The following is a 25642-nucleotide window of genomic DNA, read 5'->3' on the forward strand; positions in this document are numbered from 1 at the left end:
GTCTCAGTGTCCCGGTAATTGCTGCAAGCACCTCTGAGGGAAAGCCGCCCTCGAGTTCCGAGTTCTGCTTGCTGCCAGACAGTCCAGTTTCTCCCCATATGTGCGCGTGCTCGAGCCTCCGTACCTCTGCACTTTTACTTCCGCAGCTCCTCTGGGTCTCAGTGTGCTTTTCTCTTTCCTTCTAGTTGTAGAATTTCCACTCAGCCAGCCTTCCTGTAGTTCTGGATGATGTCCGTTTTGTCTTTTCGTTGTATTTTTGAAGTTGTTGTCGGAGGCAGCAATTTCCGGTATTTACCTATTCCGCCATCTTGGTTTCTCCTCACTTGGTAATTTCATTAGCATTTCAAAATACTTATTTAAGCTGATTTCTCATTTAGTTAAAAACATTTATTAATTTAGGCTGATTTCTTTTTTGAACCATTCAGAAGTATAATGTATAACCCCCAAATATATGGGAATTTTCTAGTGATCTTTTCATTATTGATTTGTTTTAATTTCATAATGGCCACAGAATATTTGTTTTTAATCATTTGTATTCTGTAGCTTAGCATATGATTAGTTTTGGTAATTTTATGCATGCTTCAAATAAATGTGTAAATTTTGTTGATGTCAAATGTAGTGTTCTATATATGTAAGGTAAAGTTTGAAATATGTGCTGTTCTATATCCTTACTGATTTTTTGTTTGTTTTCTTATTCTATTACTTTCTGACTGATGTGTTAAAGTTCTCCCACTATGATTGTGGGATTTTTCTTTTCCTGTACAGTTGTATATTTGTGCTTTATATATTTTGAAACTGGGCTACTAAATGCAAATAAATGTCTAAACAGATCTTCCTGATAGAGTGAAACTTTTATTTTTGTAAAATTGCTCTTTTATATCTCTATTAATACTTCTTGCTTTAAACTATACTTTGATATAGTAATATAAACCAGCTTGCCTATGATTAATTTTTGCATGGCATATCTTTTTTCTATTCTCTTACTTTTGGTCTGTCCATAGCCTAATATTTAAGGTGTGCCTTATGAAAGCAACATATAGTTGAGAAGTTTCATACACACTATCCCAAAATATGGTATCTTGGCATACTGCATATATTAAGATAAAGGAATTTGAAAAATGACAGGTGCAGGAAGAACTCTGACCTACCCCTGAAGTAAGTCATAAGATCTTCATGTGAGAGATGACCTCCCTATACCTGGAGAAAAGAAGCATTCCTGGAGGGATGCTAAGAGGAATTTGAATGAACAGGCCTTTGTAAGTTTCCTCTAGTTTACTACTCTTAACTCATATCCTATGGTCCTATCACATTTTCCTGTGACTTTCTACTCTTTGTCAAACCTATAGCATAAAAGTGCTCAGGTTTAACCATTTCTTTGGATCTTCATTTCCTTATGAAGGCTTCTATGCCATGAAAAAATTAAATCTGTAAGCTTTTCTCTTGTTACTCTGTCTTTTGTTACAGCTTAGAACCTAGAAGAGTGGAAGGAAAATATTTGTTCCTCTTCTACAAAAGCAACATACAATTGTTTTTTCTTCATCCATTCTGATGATCTTTGTTCTTTAACTGGACTATTCAGTCTATCATTTAATTGATGAAATATTTGAGTTCATTTATACCATATGACTATCTGTATTCTTTTTGCCCCACCTATAATATGTTTTTATTTGCCCTTTTCTCTCTTCTTTTAGTTTTTTTTTTTTCACTTAATTTTTTTTTAAACATATTTTATTGATTTTTTACAGAGAGGAAGGGTGAGAGATAGAGAGTTAGAAACATCGATGAGAGAGAAACATCGATCAGCTGCCTCCTGCACATCCCCCACTGGGGATATGCCCGCAACACAGTTACATGCCCTTGACTGGACTCGAACCCGGGACCTTTCAGTCCGCAGGCCGACGCTCTATCCACTGAGCCAAACCGGTTTTGGCTCTTCTTTTAGTTTTTATTTAAATTGTATTTCTTGCCCTCTATTATACAACATTTTATTTCTTAACTAGAGGCCCAGTGCACAAAAATTTGTGCACTGGGGGGTGTCCCTCAGCCCGGCCTGTGCCCTCTCGCAGTCTGGGACCCCTTGGGGGATAACCACCTGCTGGCTTAGGCCCGTTCCCCGGGGGATTGGGCCTAAGCTGGCAGTCAGACATCCCTCTGGCAGCCCGGGAGCCCTCAGGGGATGCCCACTTGCCAGCGGGGAGCAGGACTAAGCTGCAGTCGGACATCCTTAGCGCTGCTGAGGAGGCAGGAGAGGCTCCCGCCACCACCGCTGTACTGGCAGCCGTCAGCCTGGCTTGTGACTGAGTAGAGCTCCCCCTGTGGGAGCGCACTGACCACCAGGGGGCAGCTCCTGCATTGAGCGTCTGTCCCCTGGTGGTCAGTGTGTGTCATAGTGACCAGTCATTCCCAGTCGTTCTGCTGTTAGGGTCAATTTGCATATTACCCTTTTATTATATAGGATAGAGGCCTGGTCCATGGGTGGGGGCTGGCTGGTTTGCCCTGAAGGGTGTCCCAGATCAGGGCGGGGGTACCGCTGGGGTGCCTGGCCAGCCTGGGTGAGGGGCTGATGGCTGTTTGCAGGCTGGCCACGGCCCCCAGCCACCTAAGCTCCCAGTGGAGGATGGCTGGAAGCAGGTATCTGGAGTGGCTTCCTCCATTGCCTGGGCAACCAAGCCTCCTGCTTGCTCTAGCTCCGTGGCTGCCGGCCTTCTTGGTTGGGTTAATTTGCATATAGTTGCCGATTGGCTCGTGGGCGTGGCTTGGGGCACAGCGGAGGTATGGTCAATTTACATGTTTCTCTTTTATTAGATTAGATGGTTACTCAGAGCTATACTGCTGCTCCATTCAGTAGGTATTAGCCAAATGTGACTGTTTAAATTTAAAATTCTAATACACGTTCCCTTATTCTTAAGTATATTAAAGTTGGTGATGATGATAGTTAATATCACAGAGTGCTTACTTAATCTTCACAACAATCCTAAGAGGTGGGTATACTATTAATTTCTCCATTTTACAGATAAAGAAACTGAGATACAGGGAGGTTAAGTAAATTACCTAATCTAACAAGTGATAGAGACTGAATCTCTACTTTGAGCCTGTGTCTTATTTCACTTACATGATATTTTCCACGGATTTGGGCTTAATAAAAATGGAGATTGGGTAAAGTTGTGCAATCTGTAATCTCTTTATGGCATTTCCAGACACATCAAGGATACAGTGTTTGCCCTAAAATAGAGAATAAAGAAGAAAAACAAGTGAAAACAAATATTTTCAATAATATCAAAGATATATTTCCTATAGGTACAGAATCAGAATTATGATATGTTTGGATCCTGTTCACTTTAACAAACTTGTTATTTTATTTTTTAAAAATATATTTTATTGATTTTTTACAGAGAGAAAGGGAGAGGGATAGAGAGTTAGAAACATCATGAGAGAGAAATATTGATCAGCTGCCTCCTGCACACTCCCTACTGGGGATGTGTCCACAACCAAGGTACATGCCCCTGACCGGAATCAAACCTGGGACCCTTGAGTCCGCAGGCTGACGCTCTATCCACTGAGCCAAACCGGTTAGGGCAAAACTTGTTATTTTTGTTAGCAAATTAAATAAAGACAATGAATAATGACTATGAATAATTAATTTTCCATTCTCAAATATTACATTTAAAAAGGAATGAAAATACATTAAGAAACCTGGCTCTCATTATTGTCAATATATTAATTTGCTCAACTCTAGAATATAAATTAGTTTCACAACTGTTAGCTCATACCACTCTGAAAAACAAAAGAAGAGTTCAATATTTGTTCACAGATATTTTTGTATTTAACCTGTGGTTCAGGATTATTGGAATTAAGACTCTCCTCTCTTCCCCTCCCCTCTTTAATGCAGTGATTTGTTTGAAATCTAGTTAATTTAGTTCCTGTTTGTATATCATTTTTCATTTCCCTCACCTTTCTTTTTTATTTTTAAAAAATATATAAAATGTTAACATAATTCTAAAAGTCAAAATTATATAAAAAGGTATACTTGAAGAAATGTCAAACCTTCATCCTTTCTACCTCATTTCCATCTCCCATCCTTTTCCACCCCTTCCTCTGTAGCTAACCAATCTCATTAGTTTCTAATTTATTATTTCTACACCTTATTTTTGTGTGAATTGTGTATTCATATCTTTTTGTCTGTTATTTTATTAGGTTTTTGGTCTCTATTTCCTTAATTTTTAAGAGTTCTTTATATATTTGGAATATCAGCCCCTTGCTTGGAATTTTTTTCTCTGTCAGGTGCTTTTTGACTTTGGTAACAGTGTTTCCCACTAGTTTTTGGAAAAGTTTTTTTTTACCAAGTAAAAACCATTTTTATTTTTAATTTGGTCAAATTTATTAGTCTTTTATTGGATCCAAATTTTAATTCATAGTTAAAAACTTGCACTATGACTAGGTTATATTTTCTTCTGTCAATTGTATTACAGCCAACGTTTGTGTATAGTGTGGTTTTAAATTAATTAATTAACTTTTTTCTAGTCGTCCCAGCACTATTTACCAAAAACTCTTTTATTAAAAGCCTTGGTGACTGGAGATTGCACCTTCATCATCCTATAATAAAACCCTAATATGCAATCGACCGAACGGCAGAACAACCGGTTGCTATGATGTGCACTGACCACCAGGGGGGCAGACGCTCAACGCAGGAGTTGCCCCCTGGTGGCCAGTGCACTCCCACGGCGCGCCCACAGGGGGAGCGCCGCTCAGCCAGAAGCCTGGCTCACGGCTGGCAAGTGCAGTGGTGGTGGTGGAAGCCTCTCCACCCCTGCGGCAGCGCTAAGGAGCAGCGAGCAGGAGGGTGGTTAAGGAGCGAGGGGTCCTGGACTGTGAGAGGGATCCTGGACTGCGAGGGGGATGTTCGCCTGCCAGCGAGAGGGTGCAGGCCAGGCTGAGGGACCCCCACTCCGGTGTACGAATTTCGTGCACCAGGCATCTAGTATACTATATTTTCATATATATTTGGGTCTTGCCTGGATTCTCTTTTCTATTCTACTGGTCTGTTTGTCTATTCATGTGACAGTACTATACTAGGTTTTAATTAAGAAGACTTTATAGTATGTTTTAATATGATAGGGCTGGAATCCCTTGTAGCTTTTTTGTATTGTACTTGCTTCTCATATAAACTTCAATTTGACTTATCAAGTCCCATAATAAAGGTGGTATTTTTTATTGGGATTGTGTTCATATATAAATTAGCTTAGACAGAACTGATAGCTCTGCAATACTGAGTCTTAATCCACGAACATGGTGTATCTCTCCATTTATTTAGGTCTTTAATTCTCTGAGCAATGCTTTGGAGTTTTCAGTGTATTGGTCTCAATATCTTTTGTCAGCTTTATCTCTAAGTATTTAATATTTTTTGATGCCACAGTAAATAATATTGTTTTTAAAATTTCAATTTATAATTGGTCTGGTATATAGAAATACAACTGATTTCTGTATCCTTAAATCTTGCTAAACTTATTAGTTCTAGTGGCTTAAAAAAATGTTTATTTTTTTATTTTGGCCAAATTACTGGGGGGTGGGGGAGAGATATAGAGAGAGAATGAGAGAAACATTGATCAGTTGCCTCCTGTATGCACCCAACCAGGCAATGAATCCACAGTCCAGGTTATGTGCCCTGACCAGGAATCAAAACCACAACCTTTCAGTGTATGGCAGTGATGGCGAACCTTTTGAGCTCGGCATGTCAGAATTTTGAAAAACCCTAACTTAACTCTGGTGCCGTGTCACATATAGAAATTTTTTGATATTTGCAACCATAGTAAAACAAAGATTTATATTTTTGATATTTATTTTATATATTTAAATGCCATTTAACAAAGAAAAATCAACCAAAAAAAATGAGTTCGCATGTCACCTCTGACACGTGTGTCATAGGTTCGCCATCACTGGTATATGGGATAATATGGGATAATGCTCCAATCAACTGAGCCATACCAGCTAAGGCTCTAGTAGCTTTCTTTCTTTTTCTTTATTTTTTTGGTAGATTCTATCAGATTTTTTATATAGACCATCATGTCATTCGCAAATACAGACAATTTTACTTCTTCCTTTACAATCTGCATGAATTTTCTTTCTTTCTTTTGCCTTATTGTACTGGCTAGAACCTCTAGTATAATGTTAAAAATAAGTGGTGCCCTAGCCGGTTTGGCTCAGTGGATAGGGGGTTGGCCTGTGGACTGAAGGGTCCTGGGTTCAATTCCAGTCAAGGGTGCATACCTCGGTTGCAGGCTCAATACCTGGCCCCAAGCTGGAGTGTGTAAGGGAGGCAACCAACAGATGTCTCTGTCTCTCCCCTTCCCTTTCACTCTCTCTAAAAATCAATGGAAAAATATCCTCCTGGAATATTGTTTATCAATTTGAGAAGGTTATCTTCTATTCTTGGTTTGTGGAGAGTTTTAATCAAGAATTGATGCTGATTTTGTCAAATGCTCTTCCTGAACTAAGCAAGTGATCATATGGTTTTCCTTTTTTAGTTACATTGACTGACTTTCTAATATTTAAATGTACCTTGCATTCTTTGGATAAACACTACTTGGTCATGACATATTACCTTTTTTATATATTGTTAGACTCAATTTGCTAACATTTTGTTTAGAATTTCTGCATTTATATTCATGAGGGATACCAGTCTGCAGTTTTTTGTAATGTGTTGTCAAGTTTTGAAATCTAGGTAATGCTGGACTCTCAGAATGTGTTGGGAAGTGTTCCCACCTTTTAAATTTTATGTAGAAAATGGTATTATTTTTTCCTTAAATGTTTGGTAGAATTTATTAGTGAAGCCATCTGGATCTGGGGTTTTCTTTGTGGGAAGGTTTTTAAGTAAAAATCAATTTTATTAAAGATATAGGGCTATTCAAATGATCTATTTCTACTTGAGTGAGCTTTATTTCTTCCTAGGAATTTATCCATTTCATCTAAATTACTTAGTGGTAAAAAGTTGTTTCTAATAGCCTCTGATTTTTTTTTCTTTTAACATTTGTAAATTCTGTCACTTCTCTCATTTCTGATATTGGTAATTTCTATCTGTTTAAAGTTTTATCAATGACACTGATCTTATAGAAAAACCAGATTTTATCTATTGTTTTTCTGTTTTCTTTTTACTAGTTTCTTCTCTGACCTTATTATTTCTCAGCATACCACATAATCTGCACTTTTATTTATACTATGTGACTTGGGATTTAGTTTATTTATTCATTCTTTTCTTGTTTGAAAAATTTTAAGGTAGTAAATTTTCCTTTAATCATGGTTTTAAATGTATCCTATGAATTCTGATATGTACTATTTCATTATTATTTTTAAGAAATTCTGTATTTTCTCTTTCATTTAAGAGTTAACAGGTGGTTTTAAAATTTCCAGTTGTCTGGGTCTTTTTGTTTTTAATTTTCTAACAACCTATAGATTTTTCTTGCATTGTGATCTGAGTATTAATTGTAATATTTCTACTTTGTGGAACTTCCAATTATTTTCTTCTCCACAAGGTTTGCACAAGAAATAGCTTGCTGCCGAAACTGGTTTGGCTCAGTGGATAGAGCGTCGGCCTGCGGACTGAAAGGTCCCAGGTTCGATTCCGGTCAAGGGCATGTACCTGGGTCGCGGGCACATCCCCAGTAGGAGATGTGCAGGAGGCAGCTGATCGATGTTTCTCTCTCATCGATGTTTCTGACTCTCTATCTCTCTCCCTTCTTCTCTGTGGAAAATCAATAAAATATATTTAAAAAAAAAAAGAAATAGCTTGCTGTGATTTGATTTGTTGTTTACTTTTCAATTGACTAATTTGAAGTTTGGTTATTATCAGTTTTTCAGTTAGGTTGAGCGTATGGTTATTTTAATTAAAAAAATATTTTTATTGACTTCAGAGAGGAAGGGAGCGTGAGAGATTGAAACATCAACAATGAGAGAGTATCATTGATCAACTGCCTCCTGCATGCCCCACAGTGGGGATTGAGTCCTGAACTCAGGCATGTGCCCTGACCTAGAATTGAACCTTGACCTCCTGGTTCATAGGTCGACACTCAATCACTGAGCCACTCCGGCTGGGCTGAATTTTTAATAAATTTGAAAGAAATACAACATTACAAATAAAATTAAAGCTACAATTTCCTGTCCATTCTTCCCAAAGGAAAACCACTGGATATTGGTTGCATTTACTCCTGAAGCAGATGTATCATTCCCATGCATGTTTTTACGTTTACTAAATATGTATTCATTAACTATACAGGCTGTTTTATGTTATTAAAAGTTTACATACATAGTATCATATTGCATATATCCTTTGTAATTTCACTCATTCATTGTAATTTTGAGATTTATTAATGTGGATACACTTTAGTACATATTAGTTTATTCATTCTAGCTGCTATCCCACTGCATGAATAAATAATAGTTAATTATTCATTTCCCTTTGCTGATTCTAATTTTTCACTATTATGAAGTGGTTGGTACTATGAACATTCTTATAAAGGATCCTCATGTGTGAATCTCTACCAAGATACCAAGAAGTAGAATATCTGAGTCATAAGATATGTGCATTTAGTAGGTACTGCCAAACTGTTCTTAGAAGTTCTATTAATTTCTATCTCCACTAACAGTATCTAAGATTTCCTATTTTCTCACATTCTTGCCATCACTGACATTTTCATTTTTTCAATTTTTAAAACTAATCAGAATTAACCAAACCTTTTATAGAAAAAGTAGTATTTACAGATGGAAAACTGAGATGCTGAATTACTGCTTTACATTTTGTTGGTATAATATGACTGAATTTTAAACAACTAGTTTTGAAGGTATAAAATAACTTGATGGTTATTTTCTAGACCCAAGTAGTGTTTTAAGCATAGTACCACGTCTGGGACACACTTTGGCTTCACTTTAAAACTGTTTTAACTCAATGTCAGTAAGTCATCATACTACCCTGAAGGATGCTTTCAGATAATCTCTTGCTGTTACAGTATTGTTGAATATTTTTTACATGGTCTTTTATTAATTGACTGTTTAGGAGAAATTTCTGTTTAGTTTCAGTACCAGCAGCAACTAAACTTATCTTGAACATCTGGTTCATTTTTACTGATTGACATTGCTGATCTGAGCTCCTTAATTATGCTAGATGTTGGAAACACAAGGTCTATCTCTAGCAAATGGATAGAACCTTAAAATAATCTCCCTTCTTAGAGAGATTCAAGTTATCATTTCTATCTCATTTTATCAATCTTCTTTATCTTGTATGTATTTTCCCAAGCCATCTAATATTATTTAGTTGAATGAATTAGTAACATTAATCAATTCTTCAACATCTGTATTTTTAAAAAAATATGAATTAAAAGTTTCTATCCTACTGTCAAAGGCATATCTAATTAGAAACTATATTCTGGGATCATTTTGATGCTTACCTTTTCTGCTACTTCTCGCACAGACTGAACACTTGTTCCATACAGATGGTTGTTATACTGGCCAGCTTCAATGAATTTATGTTCCTGGATATCTTTTTCCATCTGTTCTCTTGAAGTCACAAAATGATAATCTCTTCCATCTACCTCATAATCTCTTTTTGGTCTAGTTGTATCTTTAATAGAAAGAACTTTAAGTGTTTAGTATTAAAAATACAACAAATCCATTTTATACTTAAATACCTATTTTATAAAGTTCAATGCAACAGAGGTTAATTTAAATTTGAAAAAGGACAATAATATGAAGGATAGAAGAATAACTGATAAAATAACTATATAAACCACTAAAAATGATGATGTTTACTTTTACCACACACAGTGACAAAATGTTAAGAATGATAATTAAGATTTTTTTTATGGGGGTTACTCACGAGGAACACATGATCCAAATTTGTCCGGAAATTCTGAGATCAAGTCATCATTTATCCTGTCTTTCATAGGTCCCAATATAATCACTGGTCGAGTGTAATTAACTATCAAGATAAGTATACTGCATGTTAAAAGGAATAAACACTAAACAAACATCAATGTATTTTATTTCACCAAAGAACAAAGTATCCTTAATAGATAGTAAGAATTTTTTTTTCTTTTTCCACCAATGATGCTTAACTTGCTAGTTTATTAGCATTCACTAAGATCTTAAGCTTAAGTCAACCTCCTGTTGGAAGAATTGATAATTCAACCAAGTTAAATCCAGCATTTTAGCAGATAATGTTTATGTACATTGCTAACATCATCTCATTACAAATGAGAAAACACAGTCCTGTATTTTACTGATCATTTAAAAAATGTTTTTATTAATTTAGAGAGAAAGGAAGGGAGAGGGAGAGATAGAAACATTGATGTACCAACATCGATTGGCTGCCTCCTGCATACCCTTTGCGGGGGATTGAGCCCAAAACCCGGGCATGAGCCCTTACTGGGAATCAAACTGGTGATCTCTTGGTACATGCATGGGTTGACACTCAACCACAAAGCCACATTGGGCTACTGATGATTTTTGAAGTAGAAATTGTAAGAAAGCAGGTCAAAGAAAAACAAAAAGAAACTGAGTATTAAGAAGTGATTTAATCACAGTAGTAATCTAGAAAAATAATCTGCTAGAAGCGTATACACTGGATTGTAAGGGATCATGCTGGAAGACATCAGTAGTGACAGTCGGAATTAACATTGTGGTAGGAGGGATGACAAGGAGGTGATAAATAAGAAAGATATGATAGAAGAATAATAGTTCCTAGAAACTGATTGGACAAGGTAGATAAGGAACAAAGAAAGATCAAAGATGCTTCCAAGATTTTGAACAAGGGTCAGTGGAAGGAGAGTAATACTTTTATGAACTCTGGAAAGACATTATTACTTAGGAAATAAGACACCAATACAAAACCACTAGATTTTATTATACTCTGGGCTAAAACCCGTATTTCATAAAATACATATAGTAAAGTTCCACATTTATACATATACTAAAAAAAATAGTAAGATTCTAAAAACATTTTTTTGAGGTATGATTTAGAGCTATTTCCCAAATTAGAAAGTATATTTTTCTAGATTATAAAACATCAACAGGCTTCACAAACCTTCTTGTTGGTTCACTGGTTCATAAGACAAGACATATTCTTCTTGACCACCTATTAGAAGATTAAAATACAGATAAGAAAATCTGTAAAGATAACTAATGCTAATTTAATTCTGCATACATAACATAAAAATTACTAGGACGTTACTAAGGAAATAGCAAAGATGTAGAAAAAGGTACTTTATAAATTATTTCTGGCAAGTTTTAGTAAAAAAGTGGCAAATCACAAAGCTATAAAGATAAATTTGATAAATGTAAAAACAAAATGTAAATGTGCTATGTATTTCATAAGTATCTTTCTATTATCTGTGTTTACAGATTATCATTAGATCTATTTAAAATTTTCATTTGTGATGTCAAGTATGGCCCATTAATCTAAGAACTATTAAATTTTAAAAAGATTAATACTTTGATGAGCAGTTCTACATATGTGTATATTAGGTAATTTCCAGCTATTAAGAATATGCAGCTATTTTAGTCCTGTCAGGTATAACATTTAATAGAACACATGCATATTTTTATAATTACAACTATTTTACAATAAAAAATTTAAAAAAATATTTTATTGATTTTTTTACAGAGAGGAAGGGAGAGGGATAGAGAGTTAGAAACATTGATGAGAGAGAAACATCGATCAGCTGCCTCCTGCACACTCCCTACTGGGGATGTGCCTGCAACCAAGGTACATGCCCTTGACCGGAATTGAACCTGGGACCCTTCAGTCCACAGGCTGACGCTCTAATCAGAGCCAAACCGGTTAAGGCACAATAAAAATTTTTAATGCAGAGGTAAAACTACTGTCACTATTTCACTGATAAAAATTCATTTATTCTAATAATTCATTTATTCAATTTTAAAAAAATTACATGTAAAGTAAGCTAAAAAAAGCTTAACATAAAACTAAATCCATTCCCTTCAAACAAAATAAATCACACAGTAAAGGAGATAAAATATATTTTGCTTTTATCTTATAAGTTAAATCTTCTAACATTAATTAAAGGTTTAGAGCTGTAAAAAGTTTAGAAATCATAACTCAATGAAAAGAACTAAAAAAAGAGTTAACAATTTCAGGAGTTCTTAACACACACACACACACACACACACACACACACACACACACACACACGTGAAAACAAATAGGAAGGGCTGTTAATTCAAGTGGTTCCATGAAAGCAACCAATATTGGATAATGTATTTAAAGATTTTTTTCCTGGATTAGCACTATTCTTTAACAACCTTTTCACTAAATTTGTCAATGGTTTATATTATATGTATGCAGCTGTAGATCTTTTAAATTTACATATTAGCATAAATATCCTTTTCTACTTTAAAAGTATATTTCATTGTTCTAAGTTTATTACCATAATATATAAAATACACATTTACAAACTGCTTTTTAAAGTACTGTATGCAAAACATGGTTTACATATTAGCAAAAACATGCAATTTTAATATTCCACACCTAATAATTCATGCAAATGATGAGACAGTATATACTTTCATTACCTCTTTTTAGTCTAGAAAGCCACTCAACTACTCTATGGTGAATTATGATTATAATAAAATGCTAAAATATATAAAATCACATTCCCATACCAAAAAAGGAAAATTATTAAGTAATTATTATGCAGAAAAAAATAACCAAATGAGTGAGGATTAAAAGTATATATTGTCAACATGAGAAATAGTAGGAACTGATATTAACAGGATGGACCTTTTGAGCAGCCATACTCATCTGTAATCAAGATTACTTTCATATTAGAGAGCAGTAAAAAAAAAAAGTTAGAAAAGCATTTTAATTTTTAAGGTGCTAGAACTGACAATGTTCATGTACTCTCCCCTCCTCCCATGCCCAAATCTGTTTAAAAACTTCACATGCTTGTAGAGTTCACTTAATAATGAACAACTTGGGGGTTAGGGATGCTGAGTACCCACACAGCTGAAAATCTGCATATAACTTTTGATTCCTAGTAGCCTACTGTTTACTGGAAGCCTTACCGATAACATAAAGTTGATTAGCACATATTTTGTATGTGTATTATATACTGTAAGAATACTTACAGTAAAGTAACTAGAGAAAAGAAAATGCTAAGAAAATCTTTAAAAAATACATTTACGGTATTTATTGAAAAAAATCTACATATAAGTGAACCCGTGCAGTTCAAACCCATGCTGTTCAAGGGTCAACTGTAATACCCAGAATGTAACACAAAACACCAAAAATAAAACCAGTATTATAGTCTGAGCAACTGTTGAAAAGTCTTCCTCCATAATTTCTATATTCACCAAAGGCTGGTGATAAACAATAACTTGACCCAGACCAATACGGGTGACACAATAAAAAAGGAAATAAAGCCAATTATAATTTAGTATTACTGAAAAATAATTTTAATGCTCATATTAAAACAAAATAAGTACTAAAGAAAATGGCAAAAAGTTTACCCCTCATTTAACTATATATTTATTCCATTTAAAGATATACACACATATATGTACTATGTTCACAAATAGCACTCTTTGTAAAAAAGATTCCAGTATTTCATTAAAATTTTGGAAAGTAACTTCTATACATAATTTTTTTCTGTAATTTTTTCAAGTTTTCTGAATTTTAGTTGTCTCTCCCTGATTTTAAAAGATTAAGTATTTAATTTTCAGTTTTTAGAACACATCACTAAGGGAAAAAAAATTCCAAAGAATACATATTACTTGAGATTACAAAAGAACAAGTAACTTAAAACACTTACGGTAACTACTTTCACTATCGCTGGCATTAGAAGTTACATGCTCTGAAATTGCAGGATAATGAAAAAAAATAAAGAAAACACAGTGTCATGAGTTTTAAAAAAGTAAATTATAAATATAATCATAAGGTGACATTACAAAATATTGATATACACCACATACTTAATAAATTTTTAAAAAGCATTTTTGATTTTCTTTGAAAAGTTTAATTTTTTCAAATAAATAAATATGAATTAGCAAGGAAAAGAACTCCTTAAGGACAATGCCCATTTTTGTATAACACAGTTTATGAACAAAGAGGTCAGAGTGATTCTAAATTAGTTCAACTGTAGACATAAAACCCCCAAAGAGAAAATGGCACCAATTAATTTAGTTTATGAAACAGTAATGACTGACAAAGGAGACAAGTTATATTTGAGCAAACAGATGCCCATTTTAATGGAGATGTCTCAAAAAATAAATGATCTTGCTTTTAGTTCAGTTTTCTTGTTCCTGAAAAAAAAAAAAGTTAAAGTCCATGATCCTGAGATCATACAGATGAAGCATTTTAGATGTCATAGATTCAGATGCTCCAATAAAAGTCAAGTGGAAGGGAATTCTAGAAGATGGGACTGTTTTCGAAAATAGATTAATATTTTTGTGAAACTCTGCTTTGATGAAATTGACAATGCCTGCTTAAAACAAAAAAGATAAAAGCAAGTACGCTTTCATCAGTTGCATATTGCCAGGCCCCTCCTGAAAGTGACCCCATTTCATAACTTGATTGTTCAGTAAACACCAGGTACTCTTCTTATGTAAATGTAATCTCAGATGTCCTCTCAATAAATATTTCCCTTGAATAAAAAAGTAATTTTATTTCTAAAAACTAAAACCCAAAATTTCCCCAGGCAAAACAGTAGATTAAGAAAAAGTTTCAGGAGAAATCATCTGTTGTATCATACCCACCCACAGAGCCTCCTAAAGTCAAGTAGCACTATTGAAAACTTCAGAGAATGATAGAACTTAAGATTTCAGATAAAGGTAACAGTTTTTGAATTGTTATAGTAAAAAATAAGTATGTTATTCTAACCTGCAAAGATAAAACTTTCTTAATTGTGATTATGTATATTTTAAATAAAGCAAAAACATTAAAAAATAATTTATAACAAGAACATGTAGAACTGTGGTTTTTAAGTTTATACTTAAAAATTTCTTCCCTTATTACCACATGAACTTCAAAACAATTATTCTCAATCATCATCATCATATATAATAAAAGGCTAATATGCAAATCGACCAAACAGCAGAATGACCAGTCGCTATGATGTGCACTGACCACCAGGAGGCAGATGCTCAATGCAGAAGCTCAGCCAGAAGCCAGGCTCACGGTTGGTGAGCGCAGTGGCGGGAGCCTCTCCCGCCTCCGCAGCAGCGCTAAGGATGTCCAACTGATGTCCACAGGGAGTGGGCCTAAGCAGTCAGTTGGACATCCCCCAAGGGCTCTTGGACTGTGAGAGAGCGCAGGCCAGGCTGAGGTACCCCTCTTCTCCAAATGCATGATTTTTGTGCACTGGGCCTCTGGTTCTTGTATAATATTTTATTGGACTGATCAGTCATGATTTACTTTACTACTTACTACTTAGACATTTTAGTTTGCTTTAAACTGTTTTCCACAAACATCAATAATTATTATAAATGCCTCCATTTGTATAGCCTTTTATCTTTTGTCCTATTTCCTAAACATTCATTCCCAGAAGTAGGAATGCAAAAAAAAAAAAGTTCTCAAATTTATATTAGGATTGATATTACACTCTGCAATCTCTAATATGTAAAGAAACATTAGTTACTGCAATGGAATAAAAGGAGGGGGAGAGTAAGTGGGAGTATAGAAGAAATAATACTAATCATGAGTTGATAATAATAGAAGCCAGGTGAAAAAGAATACTCTGGGTTTATTTTATTATTATTCTACTATTGAATATATCTGACATGTTAAATAATAAAAAGTTAAAGTTACTACAATCTTCTTTCTATCTTTTCTGGGGATTTCTCCTATTCATCTTGAGTTAGTTTTCTAAGATTACCAGTATCTTGTTACTCAAAGTATGGCCCATGGAAAAGCATAATCATCATTGCTTGAAGTTTATTAAAAATATAAAATGCCTTTTTTCCTGATAATTAAAACTAATCTTTTTCAAGGCACTTCATCAAAGATGTTCAAATATCCAATAAACATATATAAATTTTTACTTAACAGGGAAATGCAAATTAAACCACAATGAATACCTTTACCATCCACCAGAATGGCTAAAATGAAAAACAAAAACAAAACAGGCCAAGCATGGAGAAGGCTATGCAGCAACTGGGACTCATATACTACGGGTGGGTATATTGGTACAGCCACTTTGGAAAGCTACTTGGCAGTGCCTACTAAAGCTGAACATACATAGCTATGACCTAGCAATTTCTTTCCTAGTTATTTCCCCACCCGAAAAACACACATATATATGCTCACCAAGAGACATGTATAAAGCAACAATATTCAAAATAGCCCTAAATATGTTTTTTAAGTCTGAGACTATAGTTCTGTATTTTATTTTTTTCACTTACATTGTGAAAATTTTTCCATGTCGTTTTTTTTAAAAATTAATTCTTGATTGTTGAAAGTACTACATGTCTCCCATTTCCCCCCATTGACTCCTTCTAGCCCACCCCCCTTGCAGGGCTTCACCACCCTATTGTCTGTGTTCATGGGTTATACATATATGCATACAAGTTCTTTGGTTGATCTCTTCCCATCCATCCACCTTCCCCCACCTTCCCTCTGTGATCTGACAGTTGGTTCCATGCTTCTGTGTCTCTGGATCTGTTTTGCTCATCAGTTTATTTTGTTCATTAGATTCCACATGTGAGTGAGATCATATAATACTTGTCTTTCTCTGACTGGCTTGTTTCACTTAGCATAATACTCTCCAGGTCCCTCCATGTTGTCTCAAAGGGTAAGAGATCCTACTTTTTTACTGTTGCATAATATTCCATGGTGTAAATGTACCACAGCTTTTTTATGCACTCATCTACTGATGGGCACTTGAGCTGTTTCCCGATCTTAGCTATTTATGTCATTATGTCTAAATATGATTTTCAATGGCTATATAATATCATAAAGTATGGATAACTTCATTAACCACTCCTTAATTGTAAGACATTCTAGGATGATTTCAATTTTTGAGTGCCGTAATTTCTAAATAATATTAAGCACCCTGACATATAAACCCTTACCTCCATCTCTGATTACATTCTTAGGATAAATTCCTTGAAGGGGAATTATTAGTAGGTCAAAAGATATGCTTTTCCAGAAAGGTTGTACCAATTTACACTCCCAATAATAATATGTTAAAAGTAGTCATTCTATAGAACCGTCAACATCACTGAGTTGTCCTTTAAAAGAAAAGTTTACCAAGGTAATCAGTAAAATGTCATTTTGTTTATTCCTTACTAGAAACACTGAACATTTTTATATGCTCATTTCATTTATCTTTTGAGCACTCTTCTCATATCTTTTGTCCAGTTTTCTAATGGAGAGTTAGTCTGTTTCCTTTCATGTTAGAAATGTATAGTGTAAGGATATTATCCCTTTGGCATACATGGTATAAATATATTCTTCAAGTTTTTGCTTTTATTTTGTTTATGGTATTTGATGAGCATAATAATTTCAAGTCTCTTTAACCAAGTCTCACTTTTCTATCAAACATTTCTTCCTAAGAATGCATCATGTGTTTTCTCTTTGTGCTCTTGAAATACTACACATCACCAATCTCACGTAATTCTAGTACTATTATACTTATTCCAAGTACAAATGAAAATAAGTCTGGTTTTGGCATCTAAGAACTCTGCACAAATCTGCTTAATAAGTCTTTAAAATGAGAAGAAAGGAAAGAGATATAATCGAAAACTTGTGTGCCTAACAGAAGAAGTCTTTGAGGTGTTCCACAAAATAAAAAGCTATAAAAATTGAGCTGCGTACAAGAGATAGGTACAAACCTTGTCTGAAATGGCATGTCATAACTACACTTCTGAGCACCTTTTATAGTCCCTCCTGAACTATATTTCTTTTGGTCACTGTTAAAGGAAATCTTACCGTTTTTTTCCTCCTGAACTTTTTCAAAATTGCCTTATTAAAGCATAAAATCTGCACAAGTTTCTATTTCTAGCTCTCTACAAGCTATCATGACTTAGTTGCATTCTCTCAGATTTCCATCATTCTCTAGTTCTGTGAGTCAAAATTAGGTTTTGAAAGACAGTTTCTCTCATTATTTCATATTCTACTGCCAACAGGGCAAATCAATAATTTATTTGATTCTCTTCTTCATAGAATCACTAAATTCATGTGTATGAAAAGTATTCTAGGGTATCACCTTTGTTTCTCTCTCTGCTCTTCAATTAAATATCCTCAAATTTTCCAGAGGTTGTGTGAAGTTACATGCAAATGTACATTTTCCTTGATGTTCAGTGTTATTTCACACCTCTTCAACAGGATTGTTTCTCTGGAATAATTTATCCTTCTATTCTTAGTCCCTTTGTGAGTCCTGTTACAACAAGACTTGATGAGTACCTAATATGAGGCCACATTTATTTTCTTATATTAAAATCTCACAGGATTTTTCTTAGTTTATTCCCTGTGTTATGACCTTTTGATAACCGAGGCCACAAATGTCCTTGATACATCCCCTTTCCTAGCATTTTCTACTGTATAATAATAGGCAACTTGCCAACTGCTAGTCTTCTGTTTTATGTAATAACCTCCATCATATCCAGTATTAGAATTTTACTTATATGTTTCTATTTCCTTCAATATTTTCCAAATAAAATCTTGATCTGATCATTAAATAACTGGGTGGATAATTTCTTTCAGTTTCTGGGAGATGAAGCACAGAAACCTACCATTCAAAGGATCTTAAGTCATTGTCCAGAAAAATTTAAATTCTTTTCTAAATCACATTGTCTGGTATTCAGTTACCGTTTTTTATTTGTTGCTCTTCCCAAGTACCAATCCTCAATTAAAATGAAAGATAAAATTATGATTCGGTCAAGATGTAATTATCATCCACCATAACAGTATCAATATGGGAACTAAATTCTTCCTTAAATTCCTTTTTAAATGAATTTTCCTTAGGTCTCCAATGACTCAACAGATAATAAAAATCTGTGGGTACATATGCTGATTCATACCATCTCTAAAACATGTTATCATTCTCAAGATAAATTCTACACCATTAAAAATCTGTGGAGCCCAGGGCACATACCTAGGTTGCAGGTTTGATCCCCAGCCCTGGTTGGGGCATGTGCAAGAGGCAACCAATTGATATTTCCCTCTCTCTCAAAAAAAATAAAAAAATAAAAATTATGGAAATATTTTCCACTTTTGAAGATTTTCACAAGGGTACCATAGTGATAGTAAATTCGTGGGTTCTTGCCAAATCCTAAAGATGCACATGCAAAAATAATAGAGAAGAAGAGAAGGGGCAAAACAAAGGGATGTCTATTGTCTGTGTGTCTAATAAAAATAATTACATATAAAGCATACTGCCTTCAGTCTAATACAAACTTTTAATTATTAAGGTTGAAATAAAAGTCAAGTTCCTATAGTTTAAAATACCAGGATAGTTAGGGTAAATCAGGAAAAATTATGAAATTTAATGATTATTAATATAGAGCTTAGAAAGTTGAAAGATACTGGTTATATCCTTAATAATCAATGAATTATAAAAAAAGAAGTTTTTAAAATGCTTAATAACCCAAAGGAAAAGAATTATCTAGAAAAAAACTTTAGCCTAAAAGGTTACTTCTATGAGTCACTGTCACCTAAAATAACTTAGTAATATTTGATAAAATTTCACATTTAATCAATTTGAAAACACCCACATTTAAAATTGATTGCTTAAATGACTTCTTGTTTTATTCATTTATTCTAACATTTATTGAATGATTCCTCTGTACCAAGCTTTATATGAAGACTAAGCTCTAGCTAGAAAATTAAACAAGAAAAACAAACAGCAGAGACAACATCATGGTTAAATGAAAAAAAAAAAATATTTCTTATAATTCTTTTCATCAATTACAACCTCCTTAAAAAAGATATGTAAATTTCCCTCTACAAAGACTGCTAAACTTGAGGTCCACAATTCTTCTCTAACATTTATCTATTGTGTTTTATAGTTTCACATTATAGCAATGCTTTTCTAAAATCAAAGTGATTTTAAATTGTTTTTTTAAAAAAGGGTGATATAAAACTGTAAGGAAGATTATTTTCTATATTCTAATAATGAGGGCAGGTAGTACTATTTTTAAAAACGTTAAAAAGTTTTTATATTTAAAAATGTAAATATTGAGCAGAGTTTTTCAAATGACTGAAAAATGGAGCATTAGAAAAACAAAAGATGTGTGTTATAGAAATAAAAATCCCAAGCATTTTATTAACATGAAAGCCTAAAAGCAATCTAAATCATACACCTCCTCATGCCAGAAAGGCACTACCATGATTCTCAAAATGTATCTAAAAAAGGTAGGTCTGTAGATGGAGGTTAAAAAATAACTTGGGAGTATTTTGATCACTTACTCAGGCCTTTTGATCCCATGTCGTCAGGGATCTCCTGTAGAGAGTAGTTCCCAGAGAGCAAGCAATAAAAAGATAATCAAAGAAAATAGTTGTCAGTAATGCATAAAATTGGTGCTACAATAAGAGACAGTTCCAAGACCATTACAGGTGCATATCTTATAGAGCATTTTTGTAGATTTCTGAAAGCTTGAAATAAGCTAGCAGTTAAATGTAATCTACTAAAAGAATGTAAGTTCTATCTTAGAGCAGTAAAGTTTGAGACTATTACTTGCTATTTTAAAAGTAAAATCCAGGCTGTCTACATATGAAGAAGAAATAGGATAAAATGGAATAATTTCAGAAGATCTATTTGTCAAAGATTGGCAATACCATACTTTGAAGTCACTAAGTAGCTTCCCAGGTATCCATGTTTTTCCTCTAAAACATTCTTTGAGAGTATATTATTTATTGTAAGAATCCTTACACCAAATAATACTATGTTAAATGTACAGCTTAAAAATACTGTTTACTTTAAATTAAGAATTCCTAAGGTACCAGAAAAGTTAAGATTGGTATACAAATTAATTTATGCCTGTTAAATTGCCCCTGGTTAAGACAATTAGTAACCTGTTGCAGCTCTTGAAACTGTCTCCATGGTAACAACCAACTGCAGGGCAGTAGGTCCCTCTACATTTATTTTCAGTTGACCACCGGATCCACATACTTACGGTCAGCATCACTTGTTTCCTGCTCACTCTGGTCCTTGTTCTTGTAGAAGGGGAATTTTCGGGAAAAGAGGTTCTTTTTACGCTTGTCATTGAATGACTGCTGAAGAAGAGAAGGAGGGGCAAAACAAAGGGATGTCTACTGTCTGTGTGTACAAAGGCCCAGCCAGCCTAGCAGCTCTGTGGAAGCTGACTCTTGTGACCACAGTGTGCAGTTTATATATGAATTTTACTTAATTCACATATAAAGTGAATTTCTAATTTTGTATTAACTCCTCTAATTCTAATGTTTTATAACAGAAAATATTGAAAAATTTAAAGAGTGTAATTCAGTAATAGCTAAAAATAAGGAATATATGCTACTTGATAAAACTGAAAAGAGTAAATCAGGTTAGGTACTACTATGGTACAGACCAAGCTAACATCTATTCATGTCAATAAATATTTTTCTAGATTGCCAGGAGCTAGATGTTCTATAGCAAAAGTTATTTTAAATGATTCCTCTAGTTGTTCAAATATTTTTTATGCATTAGGTAATAACCTTCAATTTTCTTTTGCTTAAACACATTTCCCCTCCCCTCTCTTCCTTCCTTCCCTCCCTTCCTTCCTTCCTTCCGTGTGGCTCCAACAAACTAACAAAGACCTCTATTTGAAAAGAAAACCCGAACAATTGAGAAATTGCCAGTGTTGAATATTTAAAAAATAGTTTTCTATCTATCTATCTATCTATCTATCTATCTATCTATCATCTATCTATCTATCCATCCATCCATCCTTGAAGAGAAAAAAGATAACCAAATGCTTTTGGCATGAGTCAGAAAATAGGAAGAACACTAAGAGGGCTCTATCAAGGCCAAAGAGTCCAGCAAAAGACTTATCAATGCTATCTAACCAAGGAAGAAGAGTTAGGATTGTTTTAGCCACCATGAGTGCTATCATAACTGATTCCTTTGTCTTTAAGCTTTACTATACATATCTATTTTTAAAAGTATATTTAGATAATATAGAACCAGATTCGATTCACCAGCACCAGCAGTCTTGAATAGAGAATAAATAGTTTGGTGCCAGTAAGAGCCAAATAGACAATTGAGATTTGAATAGTTTATGCATAATTGCTATAAGGAAGATGTTCCTTATTGCACAGATATTGAAAAATTTTTTTCCATTCTTGAACGTCCCATTTGTGCATTCATAGATTAAAAAAATTATATTTTTATTGATTTCAGAGAGGAAGGGAGAGGGAGAGAGAGAGAAAGAAACATCAATGATGATAGAGAATCATCAATCGGTTGCTTCCTTCACACCCTCTACTGGGGATTGAGCTAGCAATCCTGGCATGTGCCCTGACCGGGAATCAAACCAGGAACTCCTGTCCTGGTTTATGTGTCAATGCTCAATCACTGAGTCACACCAGCTGGGCTGTGCATTCATAGATTAAAAAAAACAACCATGCAGCACAAGGAAAGATGAGCCTATTAAAGAGGAATAGTTTATTTTGTAATTTCTGTCATAGGCACACATGTCTTGAAGAAAATGACCTTACATACAATTGACACTCGAAATTATTATTATACTTTTTGAGGTGGGATCAATATTAAAAATAAAAATTTTGTTCTGATTTTTTCCTGAGTTTATTCACATTAAAAGATGCTTTCATTATTTCAAAGTGTATTGATACCAGGCAGTATGTTTTCAGCATGCCCATATTTTTAAGCATAAAAAGCCAGGTGATTATGGCTCTGAAATAGATTAAAGTGGCTTTTAGCTCAAATTCCATTACTTCAAAGACTTCATTTTGATAAGAATCTTTACAAAAACAAGGTTAAAATTTCATTTTTACCTTTTCATATCAATAATTCAGGATTAATAAGTTCATAGTTCACAGTCAAGCAGATTGTCTTGATTTCAATCTTAAAATTTGAAGGCTCTAATACCTCTAAGTGGAAGTTGAAAATTAAGTTGAGTAAAAAATAATTGAAGAACTCTGGGCTTATAATTATTTTTATAAACTGTCAAGTAGCATTATTTGAATAAAAATCTTTGAATCCAAATTTTAGAAAAGAGAACGAGAGGAAAACAAGTTTCAATAGAGAAAGATTTATGGTAATGTAATATCAGGGAAGGACTAAATCTTTTTGTTCATGACAATCATTGCTTTGGAATTTAGTAATCATTTTTATATCTGATAAAACTAATTTTTATATCTGATAAAACTAATCCTCTTACTGCATCTATAGTGGTCAGAGTCAGTTTCACAGCAAACAACCGAAAGAAACATGAAGTTTAAAATGTTTTGATTTTTGATATCTTTGCTGTTAGCCAGAATGAGATATCATAAAGATATCATAATATGGGACAGAAAGAAATGCATGTTAGTTAAGAAATGGATTAATTGTATTGCATTTAACATCCTCCAGGTGAAAAATATATTAAAGTAAAAATAGCACAAGCAAACAACAGAAAAATGTGAAGGGAAAACACAAAGCTAGAGAAACCATACTACTTCCAGTTTCTCTATATTTCCTATACAAAATACTGTCTAATTACTTATTATTATTATTAATGCTACATTGCAAGAGAGACAGAGTGTAATAAATATTAGAACTGAAAAATATCACAAATTCATGATACATATATTAAATATCTAAATATATTATCTCCATATAGTATTTCAAAATAGTTCAATGAATTTTAAAAATATTAATGAGAAACTGAAATGTTATAAGTCTGTAGTGGAAATAAAAGTCCATAAACCATGTAAGGAAAGAAAAAGAAGAATGGGAAATGGTGTTACAGAAAGAAATGCAGTTCTGTATCAATGGCAAGCGTATTTTTACCCCACTCAGTATCATGCATACTTTTGGTGCTGTGTTAGAACACAGTGACTGTGCATAAAGTTGGTTACAGTCAACAAACAAGACTAAGATTTAAATATGTCGTTAATTCAGTTAACTTCTTACAGTATAAAAGAAAAGTTACAACATGCAACCTCTTTTTAAATACATTGACAGTGTATTTTACTAAATTATTTTAAAAAACATATATAAAATAAGCACAAAAAACACTGTATAGATTTCAAATCCTGAGCATTTACTTGAAATTTTTTTCCTCCAAAAAATTCTATCTTAAATATTGCCTCAGGTCACACTATATAATTTTGTATTTTCTGAAAACTACAAGTTAATTTTAATGGAATTTATCATTCCTAAAATAATTGAATACATTATACAACTTACTCAGATTTAATTTCTTTAGTCAAGGGTCATATTTCTTTTAAATTTTAAAGCTTTAGGTTTGAGTGCTTAGTTATATCAGAGATGTACAGAAAATGGGGTTAATTTATTTGCTGAATTTTACATTCCTTTGAAATATGATCACAAGATGTCTAAAATTTTAGCTTTAGATTAAAAACCCCCACAAAACAGAAAACATTGCTACAAATAGTATTTTCAATACATTTTGAAATTCAGCTCTTTCATCAGCCTTTTTACTAAAATATTCTATTGCAGTAATTATAAACATAGTACAGGACAAAGCCCGTAAGATCTTTTTAATCTATTGACAGCCATTTGAAGCAACACTTAAATAAAAACAAAAACACGTCTAAAATATGTATAAAAGAATTTTGATATATTTTTTGACCATCTACAAACTCCTCCTCTTGACTGTCTCTTTATTTTTTCAAACTAAAAATTCATATTGACTCAAACATCTAAACATGGATTTTCCTAATAAATACTAGGTATAGAGAAAAGAACAAGAAAATTTCCTTGAATTTACTCAAAATCCCCCCAAAAACAGACATTATGATTTCATTAATAATTTTTTGGAGGCCTATTAATAATTTTTCAGATTTATTAACTATCATGATTAATTTTGGTAACACAAGTTTCTAAGTGAACATGTGAATGAAGACTAAATTAATTTCACTTGTAAAAATAACCTTGACCAAAAGTATGTTGTTAAGAAAAAATCAAATCACAGTTTTAATTTGAAAAGGTCTGTGAAATGGGTGCTTTAATTTAATTAAATATCTACTATTGTAAAGCAACATTGCCAGAGTTGTTGATAGTAATTTTCATGGCAAAATCCTCACTTTAATAATGTAGCTCAAATAAGAATGATAAAAAGGCCTATTACCCTCAACTATTAATTTCTAGAAATAAGAGATTACATATACTCACCCCTTTGTCTCCTCTTGTTTTAGAATTGAATTTCACTGTTTTTAATCGGGCTCGTTCTTTCTTCTCAACCCTGTCGAAGTAGCCAATATTATTTTTTAGGTGGACCAAATACATCTAAGGTTCTAACTACAATTCATCAGAACTGATACCTCAATACAGGGCATCTTTATATTCTAAAACCTTAGGAAGCCATCTAGGTTTGCATCCTAAAATTAATTAGAATGTCTAAAAAATAAAATACAAGACTTATTTTATTATTTAAAAAATATTTGTGAAGTATCAAAATACAGTATATGTGTGTGTGTGTGTGTATATATATATATATATATATATATATATATATACGCGCA

General features: G+C 33.3%; 1 protein-coding gene across 19 annotated transcripts in view; it reads right to left on the minus strand.

Moving 5' to 3' along the window:
* Positions 1–25642, minus strand: part of DLG1 (discs, large homolog 1 (Drosophila)) — a 294073-nt gene that overhangs the window by 12654 nt on the left and 255777 nt on the right. For 7 of the 19 annotated variants that reach the window (XM_014545303.1, XM_014545305.1, XM_014545302.1 and 4 more), the window contains 8 exons: positions 25293–25362; positions 21112–21211; positions 13812–13853; positions 12782–12817; positions 11069–11119; positions 9863–9964; positions 9435–9607; positions 3113–3222 (listed from right to left, as the gene is read on the minus strand). In XM_014545303.1, coding sequence (XP_014400789.1) covers positions 3113–3222; positions 9435–9607; positions 9863–9964; positions 11069–11119; positions 12782–12817; positions 13812–13853; positions 21112–21211; positions 25293–25362 — 684 coding nt within the window. Of the gene's footprint in view, positions 1–3112; positions 3223–9434; positions 9608–9862; positions 9965–11068; positions 11120–12781; positions 12818–13811; positions 13854–20404; positions 20439–21111; positions 21212–25292; positions 25363–25642 lie in introns of all 19 variants that reach the window. The other 12 variants (XM_005873172.2, XM_005873180.2, XM_005873179.2 and 9 more) reach the window with 8 other exon arrangements.

Source organism: Myotis brandtii, unplaced genomic scaffold (genome assembly GCF_000412655.1).
Source record: "Myotis brandtii unplaced genomic scaffold, ASM41265v1 scaffold4, whole genome shotgun sequence".
Classification (NCBI taxonomy): domain Eukaryota; kingdom Metazoa; phylum Chordata; class Mammalia; order Chiroptera; family Vespertilionidae; genus Myotis; species Myotis brandtii.